This window comes from Limulus polyphemus, unplaced genomic scaffold (genome assembly GCF_000517525.1).
Source record: "Limulus polyphemus unplaced genomic scaffold, Limulus_polyphemus-2.1.2 Scaffold2419, whole genome shotgun sequence".
NCBI classification, from domain to species: domain Eukaryota; kingdom Metazoa; phylum Arthropoda; class Merostomata; order Xiphosura; family Limulidae; genus Limulus; species Limulus polyphemus.
Window position 1 is genome coordinate 58,444 of NW_013668029.1, and position 22,379 is coordinate 80,822.

The 22,379-nt window shown below is 34.3% G+C and overlaps 1 protein-coding gene across 3 annotated transcripts in view; it reads left to right on the forward strand.

Annotated features, from left to right (window-relative positions):
• Nucleotides 1-22,379, forward strand: part of LOC106466904 (serine/threonine-protein kinase SIK3-like) — an 80,643-nt gene that overhangs the window by 19,226 nt on the left and 39,038 nt on the right. For all 3 annotated transcript variants that reach the window (XM_022394980.1, XM_022394981.1, XM_013927211.2), the window contains exons 3-7: nucleotides 5,998-6,061; nucleotides 7,926-8,087; nucleotides 9,610-9,734; nucleotides 10,784-10,907; nucleotides 21,156-21,388. In XM_022394980.1, coding sequence (XP_022250688.1) covers nucleotides 5,998-6,061; nucleotides 7,926-8,087; nucleotides 9,610-9,734; nucleotides 10,784-10,907; nucleotides 21,156-21,388 — 708 coding nt within the window. The remainder of the gene's footprint in view (nucleotides 1-5,997; nucleotides 6,062-7,925; nucleotides 8,088-9,609; nucleotides 9,735-10,783; nucleotides 10,908-21,155; nucleotides 21,389-22,379) is intronic.

Here is a 22,379-nt window from a genome sequence, read left to right on the forward strand (position 1 = left end):
ATTAGGAGTAGCACCAGCCTACTCGTAATACCAGTTTGGATTTGATGATCATCTAACTGCTTGGGTTGAGCATTTCCTTCTTTTTGATCAATATTGGTTTAGTGCATTGTTCATGGAAGAGGGTCTATTGTCTCCTGGTAATTCCAAACGTAGAGTGGATCATAAGTTGATCACCGTTTGTTCCATGTCCTCCCCATAATTCTGGGGGCAAGTGGAATTTACCTTGCCCACAGAGTTGGGAAGTGAGGGTGAGTGTTCATAATTCCAGACCAGGTGAGTTCTGTTTTCTTAGGTTGAATGTGGCATACACTATCCATCATTCCAAGTTTTGGGTGTTGTCTTTCAGACTTCTTCAGGTTGAGGAGAGGGTTTGTCCACTTCAGTGTGGCCTAACTTCTCATTGTGATTCAGGTGCGTCAGAACACATTCCTCTATAGCTACAAGTTGAGATCCACTCACAAGTATGTCTATTGTAGTACAAATGCCCCATCCACCAATGTGGGATTTATGGGCCATAGCCCTATTATTCCAACCCGAGCAGTGGGACATCGGTTACCTGGTTGGGGCCTGGCCTGTGGTGATGATGGATCATGTCAAATTCAGTCTGCAATGCATGAATTACAGTCTGATTCCAATGAAGAGCATCCCTGTTCTGGATGTAGTGTGCTTCTCCCACTTGGGTGGTATTTTTTCATTGGCATGACCACGATCTATGCAGACACATTCTGTATGGATAATGCCCCCACCAGCCCCTCCACCTTATCAATGTAGGATTCTAGATATAGTGTGAGAAGTGGTAAGTATGTTTTGGAAGTTAACATTTTCTTAAATTGAAAATGTATTACGAATAATACTTACCTCCCTCACACTCTCCCACCCTTCCTCCCCACTAAGAGCTGGTATTAGAGACTGCAGATTGGGTCAGTCTCAAAAAGTGATAATATTATTTGATGGAGGTGCTTATATACAGTACCAAGATAAAAGGTGCATTGACATAGGTGGAGAATGTCATGAGTCAGATATTGCCAAGGGTAATTAAGTGGGGGGAATAAAAGATTGGAGTAAGTGAGAAAAATATCAGACCAATGCTTAGATGGGCAAAGGAAAAGAAACCTTAGCAGTTGAGTAATAGCTGTAGTGTGAATGAAGGTAAGTATTTTTGGAAATACATTTTCGATTTAAGAAAATGTTACCTTGTGGGAGTTGAAGCAATTTGGTTAAGAATCAAATGTGTATAAAAATTGAATAATAAATATTTTAAATGAAATGAAATAAAACTCAAGCTGGATGACATTCACAAGTTCACTAAAATTTTATTTACTGAAAATAGTTTAAAATGTAACATCCAAAGCAATATGTTTGTAAATGAGTAACATAAAATTTTATTTAGTGATATATTAATGAAGTAAATAAAATTAGGTTAATAATTAAATATCAGTATTAACTATCACATCAAAGCAAACAGGACTATAATATATTTAACTGCCCAAGTCCTGTTTATGCTAGATGTTGTTCCAGTAATCAGTTTTTTTATGATGACCCTTTTAAGCTGGTCCTTTCTCTCATGAATATCTAGATGTTTTTTGAATGAATGCCTTTATCACAGTTGCAATTGGGTGGAGAACCTTTTTTTGTTACCACATTTTTCTGTAGTAGAAATAGGTCTATCGACCTCCTTGGAATCTGCCCTGGGTTGTTTGGGCAGATCTTTGTCAGAGGATGGTGACTCCAGAGATTGAGTACATGGCTGAATAATGGTTTTGCACCTCGGGGTCAAAGAGGGACCTGAGCAGTCACTGGATGCAACAGTGGGAACAGAGACAGGAGTAGACTTGTCAACTCTTGCATTCCTGGTAAAGAAAAAAGACTGTTGGAGGCACAGAAAAATCTGTCTGTGCTCCCACTGTAGCAGTGGAACGGAGTGCAGCAGTATATGTCTGAGATGGAACAGGGGACAACAATTTCTGAGTCTTGGGGTAAAAAATTTTGTTGACAGTCCTCAATCACTGTACCTCTTTTTCCTTCACCTACTTAGGGCAAGAATGAAAGTATGAGGTATGGGGACCACCACAATTGATGCAGTGATGGTTCAATTGATACTCGTAGGCATCATGTTTTTTTTCACCACAATTAGCACTTGTCAAAGAACCACAGCAAGATGCCTTAGAATTTCTGAACCATTGACACTGGAAATACTTGAGAGGGTTATGAATATTGGGCTGTACTTTACATTTCAGATAACCTGCCTTGACAGTGATAGGTGGACGTAGTGACGTAAACATCAGTATAAGAACATTGGTAGGCTGCATAATTCCATTTTATGAGTGGAGATATGATACAGCGGAAACTCCTTGACTGGAGAAACTAGTGAGGATCTCTGACTCGGGGATGTTCTTTAAATCTCTCTCAATGGTAACTCCTTGTGAGGAATTCAAAGTAGCATGGGGAGTAACCTCAGTGGCCTTCAATGTCAGGAGGAGTTTGCTATGTTCTGATGTAGAATATCATAATATGTACAGAATGCTTGCCCAAAAACTTCAAAAAATTACATGAATGTATTTGATTAAAGATATATTCTAAAGTAATTATAGATCTAGACCCTTTTTAGTTGGGTCATCTTCCTCTTCTCAATCTACTTCTCAGGTTCCTGACACTCAGTTATATTTTTTTGGAGGAGGGTATTCTTCTCTGACCAGTTGTCAGTTTTTTCTCTACTTGTTTTGGTTTGTTGTTTGGCGTTTTGTTGGCACAAACCAACTATCTGTGCCAAACAACCAATAAAAATTCCTCTGTGCATTTTGACTTGTCTCATTTAGAGACTTCCTTCTAATTATTAGACTAATTATTAGTTATCATCTACTCTTGTATCTGCATCTACTCTCTACCTATTTACTTTGGTCAGAAACACATCTTTACCTTGTAGCCTTCTTTACTCTGGGCTGTTTTTGATGTTGATTCTATTATCATGTGCTTTTATTTTCCATTGACACCTTAGTCCAGTACTGTGTTAATAGATACTTACCCCTCCTTCCATTTGTTTTCAGCTGATATTGGATGATCTTTCTTCTTGAACCATATGCTTACAGGAATTTTGACCCTCACTTGACTTCCTTTCAAGAACAACATACCAATAAGAGCTGAATCATTTTTTTGCATTTGGACTTCTTGTATTATTTCCTTTAAAACAACCAGAAAGTAATGTTTTCCTACCTTACTTTTATATCTACTTGTTAGCTATTTCTGCTCATTCCTTTCAACCATACTGAGTGACCAACATCAAAGCCACACACAAATTCTGGATCAAGAAGTCTAAATATCTTCAGAAAGCAGTAAGCTAAATTGTTTATCTCATTTCTCTAGGTTATATTCTTTTATCTTTCTAGTTCTTCTAGATCTAAGGAAATTTAGAGTTTGGAGACCTGTCATAGACCTGTCTCAGTTAAACTTTTCTTGGAACAACATCATTTTCAATTTGAATACATGAGGTTGTAACAAAAGTTTCTTAGTCATGACTGTAGTATGACATTGGGGGGGATATACAGGATGTGTATCTTTATATCTTTATTTTACTATCCCATCATTTGTTTTTGGTATTGGCATGTAGTTTATCAGTCCTCTGTCCTTACGTTTGGCTTCAAAGTTTTCTGACAGGTACTCTAGTTTTACTGGTTTTTTTCCATTCACTCAACATCAACTTTTACACGGGGCATCTGGCTTTTTCTGACTCTTTCATCCATTCCATTTCTTACACACTAAGTTGGCCATACAGGTGGTCATGTTTATTGGATGGCTTTTCCATAACTCTACATCTCATTTAGAACACAGTTTTTGGTATATCTAGGATCTTGGACCATCACAGCTCAAGGAACACTTCAACAAACTCCTATTGCATTTCAAGCTTTGGAGTCTAATTGTCATACTCTTCTGTCTTTTACACTTACTGCCAAAGATACGTTTTTTTTTTCCTATAGAGGCAAAGTCTTCACTTAATAATGTTATTATTTTGGGGCTAGCTCATATGCAACATTCCTCATGGGATGTTGCTTCTAAATGACATCTATCTTTTGACCCGTTATTTCAGGAATTTTTTTTTCTATCACTCTTGATGACATTCAATTTTGGTTAAATTTATAGTTTGCTACTCCCTTTTTCTACCACCTCATACAAATCTGCACCTCTTCCCAGATGCCTCACTTGAGAGCCGGAGAGCTGTCTTAAGGGAATGTTGTTTTTAAGGTATCTGGTCTCCTCAGGAATTAGAATCCCACATCAACCTTTTGTATATTTGGGCAGTTCAGTGAACTTGTCAAAAGTTTCTAACTGTGCTACACCAGTGTGTTTTACTTTACACAGATATTTGTTTTACAATGGTGATGTTTATTAATAATTAGGGAGGAAGTGGATTTCGTAGCTTTAGTTTTTCTGTGTTCTCTTTTTTCATTTTTGGTTCTATTCACCTCATAGGTAACTCAGAGCTTGTCATGTACTAGGTGTTATAAACCTTCATGTGGATTTTCTTTACAGAAATCATTGGCTTCTCCCTACATAGTGAACCCTTCACACTTCAGAATGGCTTGGTTGTCCTGTAATCAATGCCTTAGCAATGAGAAACAACCATCTTATTCCCCTTAACTGATCTTCAATTTCAGATACTGCTTTTCACTGATGGAGGCTTTGAGCCAATCTTGAAAGAACCTTTTTCTTTATGCTTACTTTCTTCTTTGCATTCTTCTTTTAGTATTGGCCAATTCATTGAAATGTTGAATTCTTTTGATTGCTCAACACTGGCCAGCTCAACCAGGGCTTCCTCTGCTGCATTGTCTATCTCAAGGAGATACCATTCCACTATTTGAATGAATTTCTTCAAATATTTCTGGTTCTAGGTGCTATTCTGACTCTGCTTCACCACATATTGGGTGTGGTCTAAGTTACCAACTTTTTGCCTTGTAACCTATATTGTTTGTCAAATGTTAACTCTTTTCATTTTCCACCTCCTTTTTAATTTAGGTATTCTGGCTTTCAGCATTTGAGAGGTATGTCCACTTGATTTGAAGTTAACCTTTCTGGATTAAAATGAATTTTAAAAGAGGTAAATCTCTGAAATACATTCCTAACCACCTCCCCACAACTGGATGATATGTGTTTTTTTTATCATGACTGCAACTTATAAATGTGAATTATGGCAGGAAAGTAGAGCTTATGTAAAATTTTATGACATGTACAATAAGTTATGTGAAAGGTGAGGGTCATAGAGAATTATGGGTGAATTGATGTATACTCTGCTTTGTACTAAGGACACTCAAAACTTTGAGTCAGGTGGTTATTGACAGTATGAGTTCAAACTCAACAAGGAAAGGATTTCAGTTGTTTGAAATTCATTTTAATCATAAAGTTGAAAATTTGATTTTGACTCCTGCTTTCATAATAAATTAAATAGGTGGTGTGATGCTGTTTAAATCATCTTTGAAGTTTTGAGAGGTTAAATATCTCTTTTATGACAAGAGTTTCATTAGAGAGACAAATCCAGATGTTCTGTTTAAATTGTCTGAGTCTTATTTATGCACATGTTATGAGTGTCTTTAAGAATAATTACATAGAATCTGTCAATGGAAAATATATTAAAATGACATAATACAAGTATAGACAAGTTTTAATTGATGCTTAATGCATTATTAATTTTTATTGTCTAGTTTTGGGTGTGACAGATATTTCCATACTTTTTCTTTATGTATCAGTTATATGTTTTCTAAATATGGATATTAAAACTGAAAAAAGAAAACATTCTTCTAAGTTTCTGCCATTGTGTTTGAAATAAGTTACACTGTAGGAAATTTTTAGGTGAGTATAAAGCTGGTTTTTATGATTATATCACCTAATTTCATCACTGTAAAAACATAATATATAATATTGGGTTTTAAAGACCATAAAATGTATTTAGTTTTTGTCAACTATTATATTTAGAAATAGATATGTGGTAACTTTAGAAATAAATTCCAGGTTATGGAAACAGAAAAGATGATATATCTAGTAACAGAGTATGCAAGTCAGGGAGAAATATTTGGTGAGTGAAATTTTAATTACTATGTCAGGGATAATATTACCTAATTTTAGGAATTTGAATCAGTTTTTGTGTCCAAATTGTATACACTTTACTTGTAACATGCTTACCAGACTTAGTGATCATGAATTGATGATTACATTTATCCTTATGTATAAAATTGGGATGACAGTTACTGAATTTGCATTTACCTCTCTTAATATTTATTACATAATTTACCAAAACAGTGTAAATAATTTAATTTTGTTTTGAGAAATAATTTAAATGTAAAAATAAATATTGAAAAAAAAATTATACAACAGAAAGTCAGTTAAACACTACCTAGATACGAAAATTATTCTGAATTTAGACTTGATTATAAGAACTCTACTGAATTCTCAAAAAATGTAGGATGTTAAAATAAACTCTTCAGTAGAACAAATTTTTGGTTGTCCAATTTCAACCACAATCAAGCTTATTATAAGAGAGAAACTACCTTAATGCTGAGTGTAAAAAAAATTCCAAAAGCTCTGTTTCCGTTAACTTGATAAGTACAAACTCACACACAGATCAGTCTTTACTTACTGTACAAATGGACATGTAAGAATTTTAAAATTTGAAAAATTATTATTAAAAGTGTATTGAGTCTGATGACAGTTAAAATGTTGTTATAATGAAATTTTTGTTCTAGACTCATTGATATGGGTTGCATAACTGGTTAGAAACAATATATTATGAACACTAAGACATGAAAACTTTAGCCATAAAAGCCAAATTTACAAAAGTGTAAAAATTGCAGTTCTGTGGCTTAATTTGGAAGCTGTTGAGATTTATCATTATGTAATTAACTTTTGTGTAATGCTCACAATTTCATGTTTTTTGTAACAAAACTATGGAAATTGCAGGGGGAGGGGTGGAGCCATACATTTCTTATGATTTCAGATTAAAGTGAAAGGTATTTCTATGTTAAGTGAATATTAAGTCTTGTATATAGTACACTGTAAGTGGAAATGCAGATCAGAAAAATCTATACGTGTTATAAAAAATATGCACTTTATGTTGGTATGATCTACACTTACAATGTGAAATATAAAAGTTCAGAATATTTCTTATATATAAATATATGTCATTACTTCTATGTTGTGTTTATAGAAAATCTTAATTTCAATAAAATTATATATTGAACTTTCATGTTGGTGTTGCAGAAATAATCTATATTATAATTAAGTCAGAATTCATGCTTAAAAGTAAAAATCAAGAGAAATGTTTAAAAAAAAAAGAATCACAAGCATTCAAGCATACAGAAATTGTAATTTTTTAAATTTTTAACAGCTTAGCATTACGTTTATACCTGTATTTAATTATATTCAGTTGTTTATCTTTCTATGAAGTAACCACAACCAAACTCCATGTTTTGCAGAGACATTCTGCAACAGAAAAATTTATTGTCAGTATCAGAATTGGCATTCTGCTGTGAGTGACTGTGTTCTTAAACTTACTTTTGCATTTGAAGGATAAAATGCTAAAGATACATATTGTTTTTAAAGTCAGATTTTAAAAAAAAAACTTTAAGATTAATTATTAAGTAACTAATCTGTGTGATATTTGATATATAGAAAATTGAAGTTTGAAATCTAAATGAAATATTTTATTCAGTTCACCATAGTGTTTGACAGGCAAAATAAAATATTCCTTTTATTGGAAATTAAAATCATGGTTTCTTTTGTAATTTGTAAAAAATTCTGATAATTTGTGATTCAATATCACTGATATGTTTTCTACATTTAAGCAGAGTGAAAAAATTACCATCTAGATGACTATGTTTTAAGCTTTCTAACTATAAGTAGAATAAAATGCTGTTAATATGTCTTAACTGTTTCATTTTCAGACCATTTAGTGGCTAATGGTCGTATGACAGAAAATTATGCACGGAAAAAATTCAAACAGATAATTGCAGCAATGAGTTATTGTCATCAACGCTTTGTAGTTCACAGAGACTTGAAAGCAGAGAATCTCCTGCTAGATTCTAATATGAACATCAAAATTGCAGGTTAGAATTTACATTTACATGTCTTTAAAACATTGTTTTACTTGTTAATTATCCTTTTTATGTAGAAAAGAGGCTAATTTCTTACTGCTTTTTAAAGAATTATATTCTTTACACAAAATTAGGTTGATAAAATATATCTTTGGCTAAAAACTCTGATGAATAATATAGTAGAACACTGTACTTATAATTTAGTGGTGTAACTAAAATATTTTGCACCACTTCTATGTGTGTTGGATAGAAAACATACTACACCAAAAATTAAGTGGGAGAAATGATCAGTACTCTTCAGAATTACATCTGAATGCAGTTCTAGAAAACCAAATTGCTGTTAGTTTTGTGCATCAACATATTTGATTTGTTCTTTTGTATACATATTACACATCGTTTCACCATTTAGTATGTGACAGCCACTATGGAAAGATATTAAACACCAAATTTCATTTAAATTTTTCATCATTTGATATTTTGGTGATTATTGGTGATAATTTTAATTAGTGTGTAACAGTACCTGCTAGTTGTGGGGAAAGGTTTCTGATGGAAATAAATATTGCCAGAGCAATTCAAGTGCTTGAAATTGGACAAACAACGAGGCAGTCAAATGGCAACTTATTTTAGTATAATCACATTCTGTGGTGAGATGGATTTAGGTGTGCTAGCATACAGTTGATTTGTACATTACATTGACAATGTACTGGAAATTCAGCTATGTCGTATAGTAACTACTGTTTTAAAAGTATATTGTAAGTGTTAGGAATTGCTAGTTGACTGCTGATGGAGAGCAAGCTTTAGTGAGTATCAGTAATTAAATAGTTAGAATCAGACATTAAAAATCCAGCATGAGGTCAAGAAGACCTGCATGCATTTCATGAGTGACTATACACCAGAACTTGCAACTACACTATTAGATTACTCTTAGCATATGAGCCATGGTTTCATGTATTTATCAGTGAAATATTTTTGCTAAATGTGATTCATTTAAACAAGTTTATGCAGTCAGATCCTAACTCCAACCACTTTGAATTTAAGAGTACTTATGCTCTACAGGTTGAACTAGTGAATATTTCCAATGAATCTGATTCATTAACTATATTCAGGGAACAAAATAATGTACACATACTATACTTAAATTTCAGCTCTGTTGCTTACTTGCTTGAAGAACAATTTATATATAGAATATTAGCACATTAATTTTTTATTGTAGCTTGTTACTGAATGAAAAGTTTGTAACTTTATATATTTTCGACTTACATACTTGTAACGTAAAGCTTTGTTATAAATATTCTGCTGCTTAAATGTAAATTTAAAATTATTCTTTCTCTTTATTTGTAGCTAGACTTCTCCTTACTATCAAAGTTTTGCATTTTTTTATGTAAATTTAAAAACGAAAAAGAAACACCCTCAATGTTTTGGATATAAACATTAGTGTCTTTTGATTTATGCAATAAGAAATGAAAAAACATGTTGATTGTATTTTTACATTGATTACTATACAATGTAAACTATATATATGTGTGTATAATAGATTTTGGGTTCAGCAACTATTATAAACCAGGAAGACTTCTGTCAACTTGGTGTGGCAGTCCACCTTATGCTGCTCCAGAACTCTTTGAAGGAAAGGAATATGATGGGCCAAAAGCTGATGTGTGGGTAAGTCATAGTTTTTTAAGTTAAATGTGTATTAGAAACTATATTGAATTATAGTAGATAGTTAGATCATTCCTTGAAATATCATTAACAAGAAATTTGTGTTCACTTTTTTCAGTGGACAGTTGTAACATCAGTAGTGTTAATTACCAAACATTTTATTATGCTATGATAAATTATGTGAAGTGAATTTGTGTAAGTGTATTTGACAAATTTTCAAAATGTTAAAGATTGAGTATTTCAATTTTAATCTGTAAGTTTGGAAATTATTATCTTTTGTTTAGGTAGAACTTTAGTGTGTCCATTAGTATTAGAGTATAGAGTATTAAAATTTGGTTAAACAGATGAACAAGAAATAAAAGTATATATAATTCAAGTCAAAGAGCATACAACTAATAGGGTGTAATAAAAATTATGCTTTTTTGACATATCCTATTTTCATCACATACCAGCAAAAGTCTCAATTTAATCCATAAACTTTTCTGCTCATGAAAGTTTTCAACATAGAATTTTTTATTTTTCTGGAGAGCTTAAAACTTAGGCAAAGGAGATTTGAATCCAGGTCCATGCTAATCATGTGAGTGCTGTAACAGTCTCACCTTTTAATCCCAAATGCTGCAAATCTTAATCTTTATTTCATTTAATTTTTTCAATACAGTTTTCAGTTCTCCAGAAAATTTAAATGCTGCAAACAGTCTCATGGTTTTAACTATTCTACACTTAACTTATTTTTCAATCTGTTGCAACTAGTTTATTTTGCAAAATTTAATAATTAAAGTATTTTATACATATTTTCTTTGAATTATACAGTTTCTTAAATCATTAAGTGATAAATTTAGCAAGAATTTCAAGTAATTTGATAATAATCATGGCATATGATAAAGATTATTAGTAAAACAAAAGCAGATTTTTTTGTTCTTATAATAAACAATTTTATGTTAACTCATTCATTTTTATTAAAATAACTCATTTGCCATTTAGTTTTCCTAGGAAATATTACTTAAGGTGCAATTATGATGTACTAACTAAATGTGTAAAAAATATTTCCCTAGAGTCTGGGAGTAGTGCTGTATGTACTTGTGTGTGGTGCCCTTCCTTTTTATGGCAGTACCTTGCAAAGCCTCAGAACTCGGGTGTTGTCAGGAAAATTTCGCATTCCATATTTTATGTCTTCAGGTAAAAGTTACATTTTCATATGGGGATAAAAAAAATACTGTAGAACAATTAACATTTATTTGACTGCATTAAGAAAACATATTGTTAATCTTTTGATGATTTTGGAAGTGAGACCACTGGAATAACTCTTTGATTTTGTTTGTTTTTGGGTGGTATTTAGGCAGATTTGTACTTAACTTCGCTAGATTCCTACTTTTGTTCTCTCTAAATGATGTTGTAAAACAGATTTTTTTAATTAAACATGTATAAAGTTCTTGAAACAGTTCTTGATAGGAATATTACTTTTATTTCTAAAGGTGTGAAATGATCATGTACAGTAATTAAAGTAAAAATACATTTATATTACATGTACATCCAATCAGATAATCTTATTTAACATGATAGTAGCTCTATATGGATTTATTGTTTTATCTAAATAATGTAATATAAATATAGTGGTACCTCAGATGTTTTACTTATGTTTGATTCTTAAGGCTTGAACAATTTTTCGTTTGTGTTTTAATCTACATGCAACATATTTTACATTTTATAGATTTATCAAAACATACATGTTCAATGATATGTACATGTATGTTTGATTCTTTTAGTTTTTCATGTTCCTTGCATCAAATTGTTATTTTCATATATAAACTTCCATAGTTAATATGTTTTATTTTGTACACTGTCATTACTGTAATCTTCATTATGATAGATTATTTTTTAATTAGTTCTTGGTTTACTTATTGTTTCAGTTTTCATGTTGTGCTTTTCATTTATTTTATACCATAGTCCAATTAGTTTTTCACTAATAACACTGACAAATGGTATTGACCTATAAATATATTTATTGTTTTGTTGTTGTTGTTTTTTTCATTTCTCTTATTAGCTTATTTTTATTCATTTTTTTCTTGGTTTATTGTTTTAAGTGTTTCATTGATTGTGTTTGAAGGGTAATGGTTTTATTGTTTTGAAGCATTGTTTTGTGTTTTAAATTTAATTTTCTATGTTTTCTTCAGTGCAGTCTTAGTGCTGTAATACAATTTTTGGATGTCCCAATTTTTATGTTTTGTGCAGAAAACCAATTTACATAAGTTTCATTAAATGTGGCCTTTTTGTGAATTTCTAAAATTTTTTTTTATGTTCATGTTTAGAAAATTTAGATAAACATTTTGTTATTTTTCTGTTGTAAATTTCATGTTTTTATGTTGTTTTAAGGTAATAAAAAATGTTATTCTAATACGATATCTTACGTCTTCTCATAAAATAGCTTTTTTTTATTAGTACTGCCTTCTATTGGCACAAATTTTCAAGACTGTTCCACTAGCCTTCCACCTCCCACTTCTGCATGTCTACATGTAAGTTATCATGCAGAAGCCCTCCACCAATTGGAGTGCAACACAACTCCTGTTGTAACCAGCACCCTCTTCATATTTGCACTCATTAATCACTTCTCAATTGGCAGAATCATTGGAAAAATGTGCTGGTTTTTGTTTGCGGATTTGTCGACATCTTCATTTATACTACAAACTTAGTTTTCTATACTATTTATTTAACTTTTTGCATTTTGGAATTGTGAAAGGTTGCTTTTTTCTACCTTTTCATACTTTTTCAGGGCCTTTTTCAGCTAGTTTGTTGTGGATCCCACTCTGTGGCAAGTGGTATCTGATCAGATATACTTTTTTTTTAAATCCACACTGTCCATCCTGTGACCATGCTCGATGTAAATTACATTGTAGCCCTTCCTACTGCAGTCCTGATGTATAATTCCAGATGCTGCCAGATGTTGGTTGTGTCCCCGTTCTCTTTTCATCTATGCCTAAACAGTTACATCACAGGATTGGGTTATGAACACTGTAGAGATGGGGTGTTCTGTAGGACTGCTACTTGTTCTCTCTAGTGGTTTTGTTATGTCATAAATAAATGGAAGGCTAGTGGTGGAACATTGAAAATTTACACCGATAAGAGAGCAGTACTAATTGAGAAAAGCTATTTTGTGAAAAGAGGTAAGTATCTATTGGAAATACATTTTCAGTGTAGGGAGATGCTAACTTTCTTTTTTTGCCTTTAAAACCACAACCACATATGATATCATCAACATATTTCTACCAGAAAAGTGATGAAAACATAGCTACGTTAATGGCCCCAATGAGGAATAGTGTTGCTAATACTGAGGATAATGGACTTCCCATTCCTAAATATTTTCTTTGTCCATAGAAATCTATTGTGAATCTAAAACAATTATTAGTTTGTAACTCAAGCACTTAGTTCACATCTTCTAATGGTAATTTTAGATCCTTTTTTAATTCTTGTTTATTTTGTTTTGTGCAATTTTAACATTTTCTTCATCAGTTTTTGAGTGTATGTTAGAGCTCCATATGTTGTTCTTAGGATTTTTTGTTTTTTGGATTGTTTGCATAACAGTTCGTAATTTTCATACCCCCACTAAGAAGCAGATTAGGGTAGATTGGTTTGCCCCATCCATCCTTCCAGATTTTGTGGATAGGATATTTCAAGATTGGATGGATAGATTTTGATCAAACTTACACAAGTACTACACACAAAGCTCTAAATGTGATTGATCCATGACCTTCAAAAGTTAAAGATCAAGGTCAAAGTGGAGTATAGGTGTTTCATAAACACAATTTATATCAATTACAATTTATTCATATAATTCATATTTAAAATAGCTGATCATTGATAGTATTGGTCTCATTAAAGAAAGTTCTGTATGTACCTTTGATGCTCTATATAACTCTGGTATTATAATGCTGATTCTTTTCAAATGTTACTAAAGATAAGTGTTGATCAAATCTTTCTTTTTTTATTTTAAATATGGGTTTAGTTTTCTTTTGTGATTTATTCAGGTCTTTACATTTTAAAATTTTGAAATTTTTAATGACTTCCCTTTTTATTTGTAAAATATATTGTTTCCAATATGGAAAAATACCCCCCTCACTCAAAATTAGCTATTCTTGTTCAGAGTTGCATGCCAAAAGCCTTCTGCTCCCCCTATTGGAATTGCAAGATTCCAACATGTCTCTCATGTAAGTCATCATGCATCATCTCTTGATCAATAGTAGCATGATATGCTCATGTCTCACATGTGACTTACTCTACACTCCTCTACTGAACCTTCACTTCGAAGTATGACAGAAAGTGTGAGCACCGGAGAAGTTGGGAAAAAGTCTGGGAACTGTAAGGTGAGGTGAGTACCTATCGGAAATACATTTTCAGTATAGGAAAATTATAACTTCTGATATGGTACTTACCACTTCTCACAAGATTAGCAAGAATTCCACATTGAGAAGGAGGAGGGACCAGTGTGAGGGTACAAAAGAAGTATTCCCAAAAACATCCAAAGAATACTCCTTAAAAAAAAAGAGATATAGATCAGAAGAGGGGAACTGCACCACTTCTGAGCCAGGTATACTCTTCGACCCTGTGTGGAATGTGTAAGACATAAGGGCAGAAAATGAGAACTGTGGAGTGGCTAGGGCACGACAGACAGTACTCGGTAAGTCAACTGCATCTAAAATATCCCCATGGGGTACCAATATCCACACGAGGGTAGGATAAGGATCATACTGTCTTCACCTCAAACCCAAGAATCGAGGATTAAGACCCACACTAATTTCTGGATATGATACGAGGATCATCTCTGATCTATCAATCCAGGAATTGACATCCAGTATCCAAAGAATGTCTATTGCATGGAATCAGCTTCCCCAACTCCCCTGCGGGCTTTCTTTTCCTCTGTATGTCTTTTGTTGGATGGTCAAAGCTTTTGCTCAACTTATACATGCTCGAGGTGATGTTTACACCACTACATGGACGACTAGCTTCTGTTAGCTCATTCCAAAATGGAGTCTTCTTGTCACACTCGTTTCCTTCTTTCAGATGCTGCTCAAGTGGGTTGTATTATCAAGTTGGAGAAGTCCTGTCCCCTACCCAATATCTTGTCTTTTTCAACTTCCACTTCAGTTGGGCCCATCCTTCTCCTCATTTGATGGAATTTTCAGTTCTCCACACCCTTGCTGCTACCTTTGTTTCTGCTGGTGAGGTCCTATCACTTTTGGGGTTGTCGACTTTTATGGAAGCTCTTATCCTCTTGGGTCAGACACATATGCAGTCTCTTCAGTGGTCTCTATGCAACCAATGGATTCTTGCTTAGGATCCTTTGGATTTTCCCAATTCCCTTCTTACTTCCCTTATTGACAATCTGTGTTGGTTGAACAAGGCCCACACATCATTGGGTGTGCTGCTTCTCCCTCCTAGCCTAGATTTCCATCTCTTTACTGATGCTTCTCTACTTGGTTGGAGGGGGGATCGTTCAGCAGGAGGCTTCCACACTGTGGTCTTTGACTGAATGGTCATATCACATTAACATCTTGGAGCTTCTAGTGGAATGATGGGCTTTGGATCAATTTCTTTTTATAGTCAGCAATCGATTTGTCATGAATTATTCCAACAATTCTACAGTGTTAGCTTATGTCAACAATCTCATTTCTCGTTTCCTTTGTGGTCAAGCTATGGATTTGCATTTTTGGGCCCACACACTTGGGAGACGTCTCCTGACATGTCATATTCTGGGTGCTTTCAACCTCGTGGCAGATCATCTTTCTAGAATGGACAAAAGTTTATCCCACAGAGTGGTCCTTCAATTCTCGTGTTCTCTGGTGGCTAGGCTCACAGTTGGGAATGTTCATCTTGATGCATTTACCACCTTTCTTATTGCCAAATTCCCTCTGTTTTGGCCTCTGATTTCTCATCCACAATCTCTAGCTGTCGATGCATTCAGCCAGGATTGGATACCTTTATATTTATCCTCCCATCCATCTTCTTCCCAGGGTGACTTTGATCATCCATGCTACTCTGTGCCAGGTTCTTCTCATTGCTCTTTACTGGCTGGCATGATCCTGGTTTTGTCAACTACTTCAACTCCGCACTGCCCCTCCATCTTTCTTTTCTTCCTTCTGAAATCCATTCCAGGTGTGGTCACATCAGATCAGGCATCTTATCTTCTCCCTGGAGTCTCACCTCCATTATCCATTGGAGGAAATGCTTCAAGCGGGAATGTGGAGTACTCCTCATACATTCATCTTCCACTATTTGCATTGGGTAGCTGTTTATTCCTCGTTGTGATACTGTCTTCCACCTGTTGCCATCCTTCAAACTTCAGTGAGACTGTGACTAGGTAAGTTCTTTTTTTTTGTATACATTTTACTTTCTTTCAGGGGCATGTCCCTTTTTTTACTGTTAGGATCCCACTCTGTGGTGAGTGTTGCCTATCCAGATATACTTAATTCATCACAAATCCAAACTGTATGGCCATGCTGCTATAATAAAATACTATATTTCCATGGCATTTAACACACACTGTTGAGATAAGGTGCTATACAAGATCACTTGTAGGTTTTTCCCTTGTGATATACTTGCTTCATAGAAATGTCACTTTTGGATAGTACTAATGCATGGACTTACATGGATTCCTTAGATTGAGTAAATCAGGGGCGATATACTTTGCAGAATAAGGTTTTTGTGGTCACCCATTGCACTGTCTTCAGTGTTAACATTCCTCTGGACTCTCCACTGCATTTTATCCTCCCTTGTTCTTCAATTGGAGTATGAGAGTCCTTGCCATTTTCCAGTTTCAAGCTGCTGGGGTGGTGGACCATGGAGGTATTCTCAATGTGATCTTATGCGATTAACTAAATATACAATACATTCAGTTGAGAGTAGGGTAGTGGTGTTCTGCTGGTGTAGATGATGCTGGTTATCCATTCATGTGCACTATCTTTGTCTAGTGGGTTTTGTGACGGATTTATTATTCTGTCCTTTTTTTAATACCGATGTTTGTTTAAATTAAATTCTCTAAAGTTGTAGAAGATTCTCAAGTGTAACAATCAACAATATATGTGTGTACGTAAATGATAATGTAGCTTTATATTGTTACATAATCTGAATTTTCGAGAAACTCTCCACACACCTATAAATATAATCAGTGCACTGTGCCTAAAAACAGTATCTGTTATTTGTTTGCTATAGTTGGTGTGCTATAAACCTCGGAAACTATAACTGTGATTAACGCATATTAATCGGAAAACTTCAGATATTTGACCAGGAACATTTATAAGTTTCGAACAATATAAACCATTTAACTTCAGTGGATTCACATCAGACATTAGTACTTTATGAAGACATTATATAACTTCAGCTGTAAAAAACTCAAACTCGACCTGTAATCAGCATGTGATCAGTGAGGCCCACAGAGCTAGCTAGCTTCCTATTAAGTGAATTGTACCTATGTCATCTCGACATTAACTCGCTCATCGTGAACCCTCAATAAGATATCAAGAAAGCTCCAGACCAGAAAGAAGACTTTATATTGTTTGTAAGTTTGTAAAACTTTTGTATATATATATCATTGTTTGTAATAAGTATTTGTAATAACTGTTATTGTAAAGTGTATTGTTGTTTGTATATTAAAACATATTTGCATTAAAAAAGAAAACTGTGTATCAATCTTGTTGGCAGATATAAATTGGATACATATCAGCCTTTTATTTAACTACTAAATTTAAATTATCATTCAGCTTGGTTTAAAACCGTTCGAAAGTATGTAACATTTTCGAGGGTTAATGTTGTGATCCTATCCAAGGGGATGATGTTACACATGTATGCTAATAATAAATGCTCCATCTCTGTATGGTTGGCTCCAAGGGTCGATATTATGCACCGTTTCCATGACTATCCTTAGTGTGCAGGTGCATATGATTTTAGCAGTAATCCACTTCTCTGCGGTGGTATCCAGAAGTTCATGATATCCTCCAATGCTGTATGGTCTTGTCCAAGGAGATGATGTTGCTTTTGAGTTGATCCGTCACATTGCTGTTCAACCTTTAAATTGGGATCCCTCATCCTACCATCATGTGGATGTCAGATCCTGATGACTGGTTTTGGATTTTGAACAGGAAAATCATCATAAGTCCACACACGCATTGTCTGTTAATACCATCATTTGGTTGTCAGGTTACTGGATGTCTGATTAGTTTTGGATTGTGCACATGTGCCAATTTCACAGATCAGTTTGCACAGTATCTACTTTCATTCTATGGAACTTGAGGTGATGATAGTGTGGACCCTCCTCCTACCATGGATTGGAGGTTATATTCCCGATACCAATTGGTCTTGGACTGGAGTTGACTAGCTGTGTACAGTCTGACATGCCTTAGCCACTTTATATCTTGGAGCACATCCAGTTTCACTTTTCCCCACATTACTGTCTGTAGAAGATTCATCTACAGCTTCTCTTCATCAGGATTGAGAGTATTTTCTTTGGTAGTTCCGATTCCAATCCCACCATTTTTTCTCCCTTTTCATTGTGCTTCTACTTTTTTTCTCCTGTGTCCGTGACACCTCTTTGCACACTGGGTGAAGAGTATACCTGGTTCATAAGTGGTGCAGTGTCTCAAGGATGATTCTTTATTACAAGGATCATCAGTAAAGAGTATTCTTTGAATGCTTTCAAATGGTGCTTCTTTATACCCCTCGCACAAGTCTTTCCACGTATTCAGTGTGGGGTTCTAGCTATATATGTGAGAGGAGGTAATGTACCTATTGGAAATATATTTTCAGCATAAGAAAATTATAACACTAAAAACTTACAAAGAAATTTCTCCCTTTCTCGTTTTTCTCAGAATCCTTTGGCATCAGCTTTGATGTTGACGGCATGAAATAATTTTTTTTTGAATGTTTACAAACATGATGTTATTCAAATGGGTTCCTCTTGTATTACTTCTTAACCATGTCTTCATGCAACACATTGTGCTGAATGTGGGTTCACATGAAGACATGGTCACAGGGTACATAGAGTGTATCTTGATCAGTTTGTGAATCTCTGAGCATGTAAACTTTGCTCATGGCATTGAATTAAAAGTTTCTGCAACTGTAGAAATTCTGGTTACATCACTGATATTTTATTTACGCTTAGTAGTATGCAGTTGCAAGTCATTGAGCTGAACTTTAAGCTTCACTTTGTCAACTTGGTTACCGTTCAGACCATCTATGGATATTTCTCTCTCTCCTTTCTTTGTGAAAGTCAGGTCCTCTTGCTCAGTAAGACTTTTGAGAGTTGCATCAATAGCCTCAAAATACAGTTGATGCATGTTGCCCATATCACTGTTTAGCCCCATCTGTGGTCAGCAACACTGATGCATCTTCAAGTCGCCTTGGAATTTTTTGTTGATGACTAGTCTGACTCCTGCTTTCAATGCCTAGTAGGTTTTTAGCCTCATGTTGAATTCATCATGGCTTTGCATTTCTTGAAGCATTTGCATAGTGTGACTGATGGAGAAGATGACATAGTCTAAAGAAATGTAAATGGCTTGAAGTTATTTTGATAATTTTTGAGCAAAACTACAAGCTTCCTAGTGGCATTAAGCTGAAACATTGCCTAAAGATTTCAACTGTTGCAATAGTCCTGTGATCCTTGCTTTGGTGTCTTGTGAAACCATTGCTTCAGACTGTAGGGCTTTTAACACTAAGCTCCATTCAGAAGCCTTTTCAAAAACCACATCAGCAGCCTTCACCCTTTTCGTAGATAGGCTCTGCAACCGTAAAATGATATAATTTTCTGTGACTGTCTCATATTCAATTTCTTTATGATGTTCTGAAAAAAGGAGGACACATTTTGGATAGGCTCCAATAATAGCATACAACACTTGACATGGGTTTAGTGATGATGAGAGCAATCAAGAAAGTTTTAGTACATCCTTCATTACAACATAACAAACAGAACTCCCAACAAACTACAAATCCAACAGAATAGAGTTCTCAGACTTCCAAGCTACACCCTACCAAATACCTACATGAAGTAAGCAACACCCCTCCACTTAAAGAAAGATTTTACAAACTAACACACAAAACCTTCAATAAAAGGTAATCAAGAAATCCTCTCATGTCATCATTACATACTGTCCTCAGCGTGCCCCACAAGTTGCTATCCCCTTACAATCAGATCAATAAAACAACAGTTGTCAAACAAGTAGTCCATTTGTGTGCAGATCTAATTATCATTATCATATTTTGCCTTTCATCCTGGGCACAGGACAAGTAAAATGTGCATTCAACATTGTAACAGTTTTCCATCTATTTAAAAATGTGATCATATGAATAAGAGCGCATGACAAATGTGAATTATTATTCCAGACATCTTTGTGAAATGAGGATTATAGCTCACATTACTTCTGTAGAGTAAAATTTACTCTACTTTAGGTGTAGAATTTTCTTGCAAGGGGAAAATGACAATGAAATTTATCATAACAAGTTGTTTTCAATAGGGATTTTTTTCTCAGATTTTAGAAAATCCAAAAATTATGAAAAATATGTTGCATATTGAGGGCACTTTGCATCTCCAGATCCCTACTCCTGCATCCACTACTGTCTAATGTTAGGATATATGTCTAGCCATTTTATTTCGGTGAATGAAAGAAGGTTCTAACTCAAAAATCATTAAAACAAAGGTCTAGGCTAGAGCTAGTTTCTCAGTATCATTTTACATATGCATGTTATAAGGTGCATAATGTCATGTTATTCTTAGAATTTTTTCCTACCTTTCCTGGTTTATTGCCAAAACATATAGCTACTGCAGTGTTGTTGAAATAAACTACAAAGTGCACAGTGTTGTACTGTGATACATATATCAAACACAACATAGTGTTTTCTTGTGTCTGCGGAATGCATGTGCATAGGGAAAAAATGTATGCCATAATGTGCTTACTCATGCATAAGACACTTGTCAGATTGTTGGCCTATATGCCCCATGCCTTTCATAGCCAAATTACCTTGCTTCTTGCATAGGTTTGTGGAATGGTATGATCTTGCGTGTCAATTCAAATTCATGATGATTACAATGTTCCTTTGTTACAATGATTATCAATGCATACTAAGATATTAAAAGTTGAACAAATTGTGGTTTATCATAATAAGCCTTAATTTTTTTTCTGTTAGTGAAAGGGGACTTTTACTCCCCTTGCCTCTCCTGGAAAAAGACAGAGAGGGCATTACAGTCATGTACTATGAAAGTTCAACAGGTCATAATTGGTAAGGAAAAAATCCTTGATCATTTAAAGCGACTGAAGAAAGTGCAATGCAACAAGAAGAGGAAAAAACTGCTGTGAATGATTGAATTGCTATGTAACAAAGTATTTTGTATATTTAGAGTAAGATGCAGGAAATAACATTTCAAAGGATTATTTATTCTTGGTACAGAATGTGAGCAACTTATCAGAAGGATGCTTGTTGTTGACCCTGAGAAAAGACTGAGTGTGTGTCATATTCTGCAAGACAAGTGGATTTTGCAAGGTGGACCAGACCTGGAATTTGAAGAAATGGTTGACCAATACAGTAGGATGTCATTTAATGAAGAAGAAAAGCCAGTAAATGAACTTATAATTGAGCATATGCTTCAACTTCCTGGTATAACAGAAGAACAGATTATTCAGGTCAGAGATCATTTTCTTACTTAAACCACTAAAACCTTCTGAACTTTTATTACAGAACATTTTAATACTTAAAAATGTGCTAGCACCATAATGGCTTGTAAAAGCTTAGAATTATGTATTCCTTATAGTAAAAATATGAAAATTCTTAATAGTTTGTTCTTAAGTGGCCAACTGGCTTCATTATTATATAGAAATAAACACAGTTTCTCTTGCATAATTACTGCAAATTATTCTTAACTCTAATTGTTGAGACCTAGTGTTTTAAAAAGTGTAGTTGATTTGCTAATGATGCACTTTTGTTGTTGTTGGCACCATAATATAAGAATTATTTTGAAGACATAAAAACTTTCTCTTCGCCACTACTTGACTTTGTACTATCCATTGTATTTAAAGTGGTCCAGAATGGTTTTTCTGTATTAAATGATCAGGAAGCCAACCAGAGGAGATGCCATTAATGAAGATATGCTTACAAGCAGGAATGTCAAGAGCCAGCAAACATCCTCACCTGGCCCCCTTAATTATTACTCAAATTATTATTTCAGTCGTTCTTAATGTATCAAGCGTCTATATGCAAAGAAAAGCCAAAACTATGGTTTTTTTATCATCAAAACTCTTGGTGAGGCATTCTCCAGACCCATATCCTTCCATTTTCTGAAAATTGAGCGAGTCTTGATTCGTCTGAGAACAATACAGTCTTCCAAAAGTCCAGAGGCTTGGTCATCATATCACTTGCCCACTTCTTTTGTCTGACTATGTTGGCAGGTCTTAATAAGGGCTTCCATCTAGCTGCTCTGCAATGATAACCCAATCTGTGGAGAATCCGTTGAACATATTTCGGGCTCATTCCACCAACTTTGGCCACTTCTTCAGTCGTTAATCTGGGATCCATTTTGATGCTCCTCTTGACCAACTATCCTTCCTCTAACAAAATCTGACAATTCGAGAAAACCTTGAGTTCTAGGCATGTTGTAGCACAAGATAATTAGTGTTC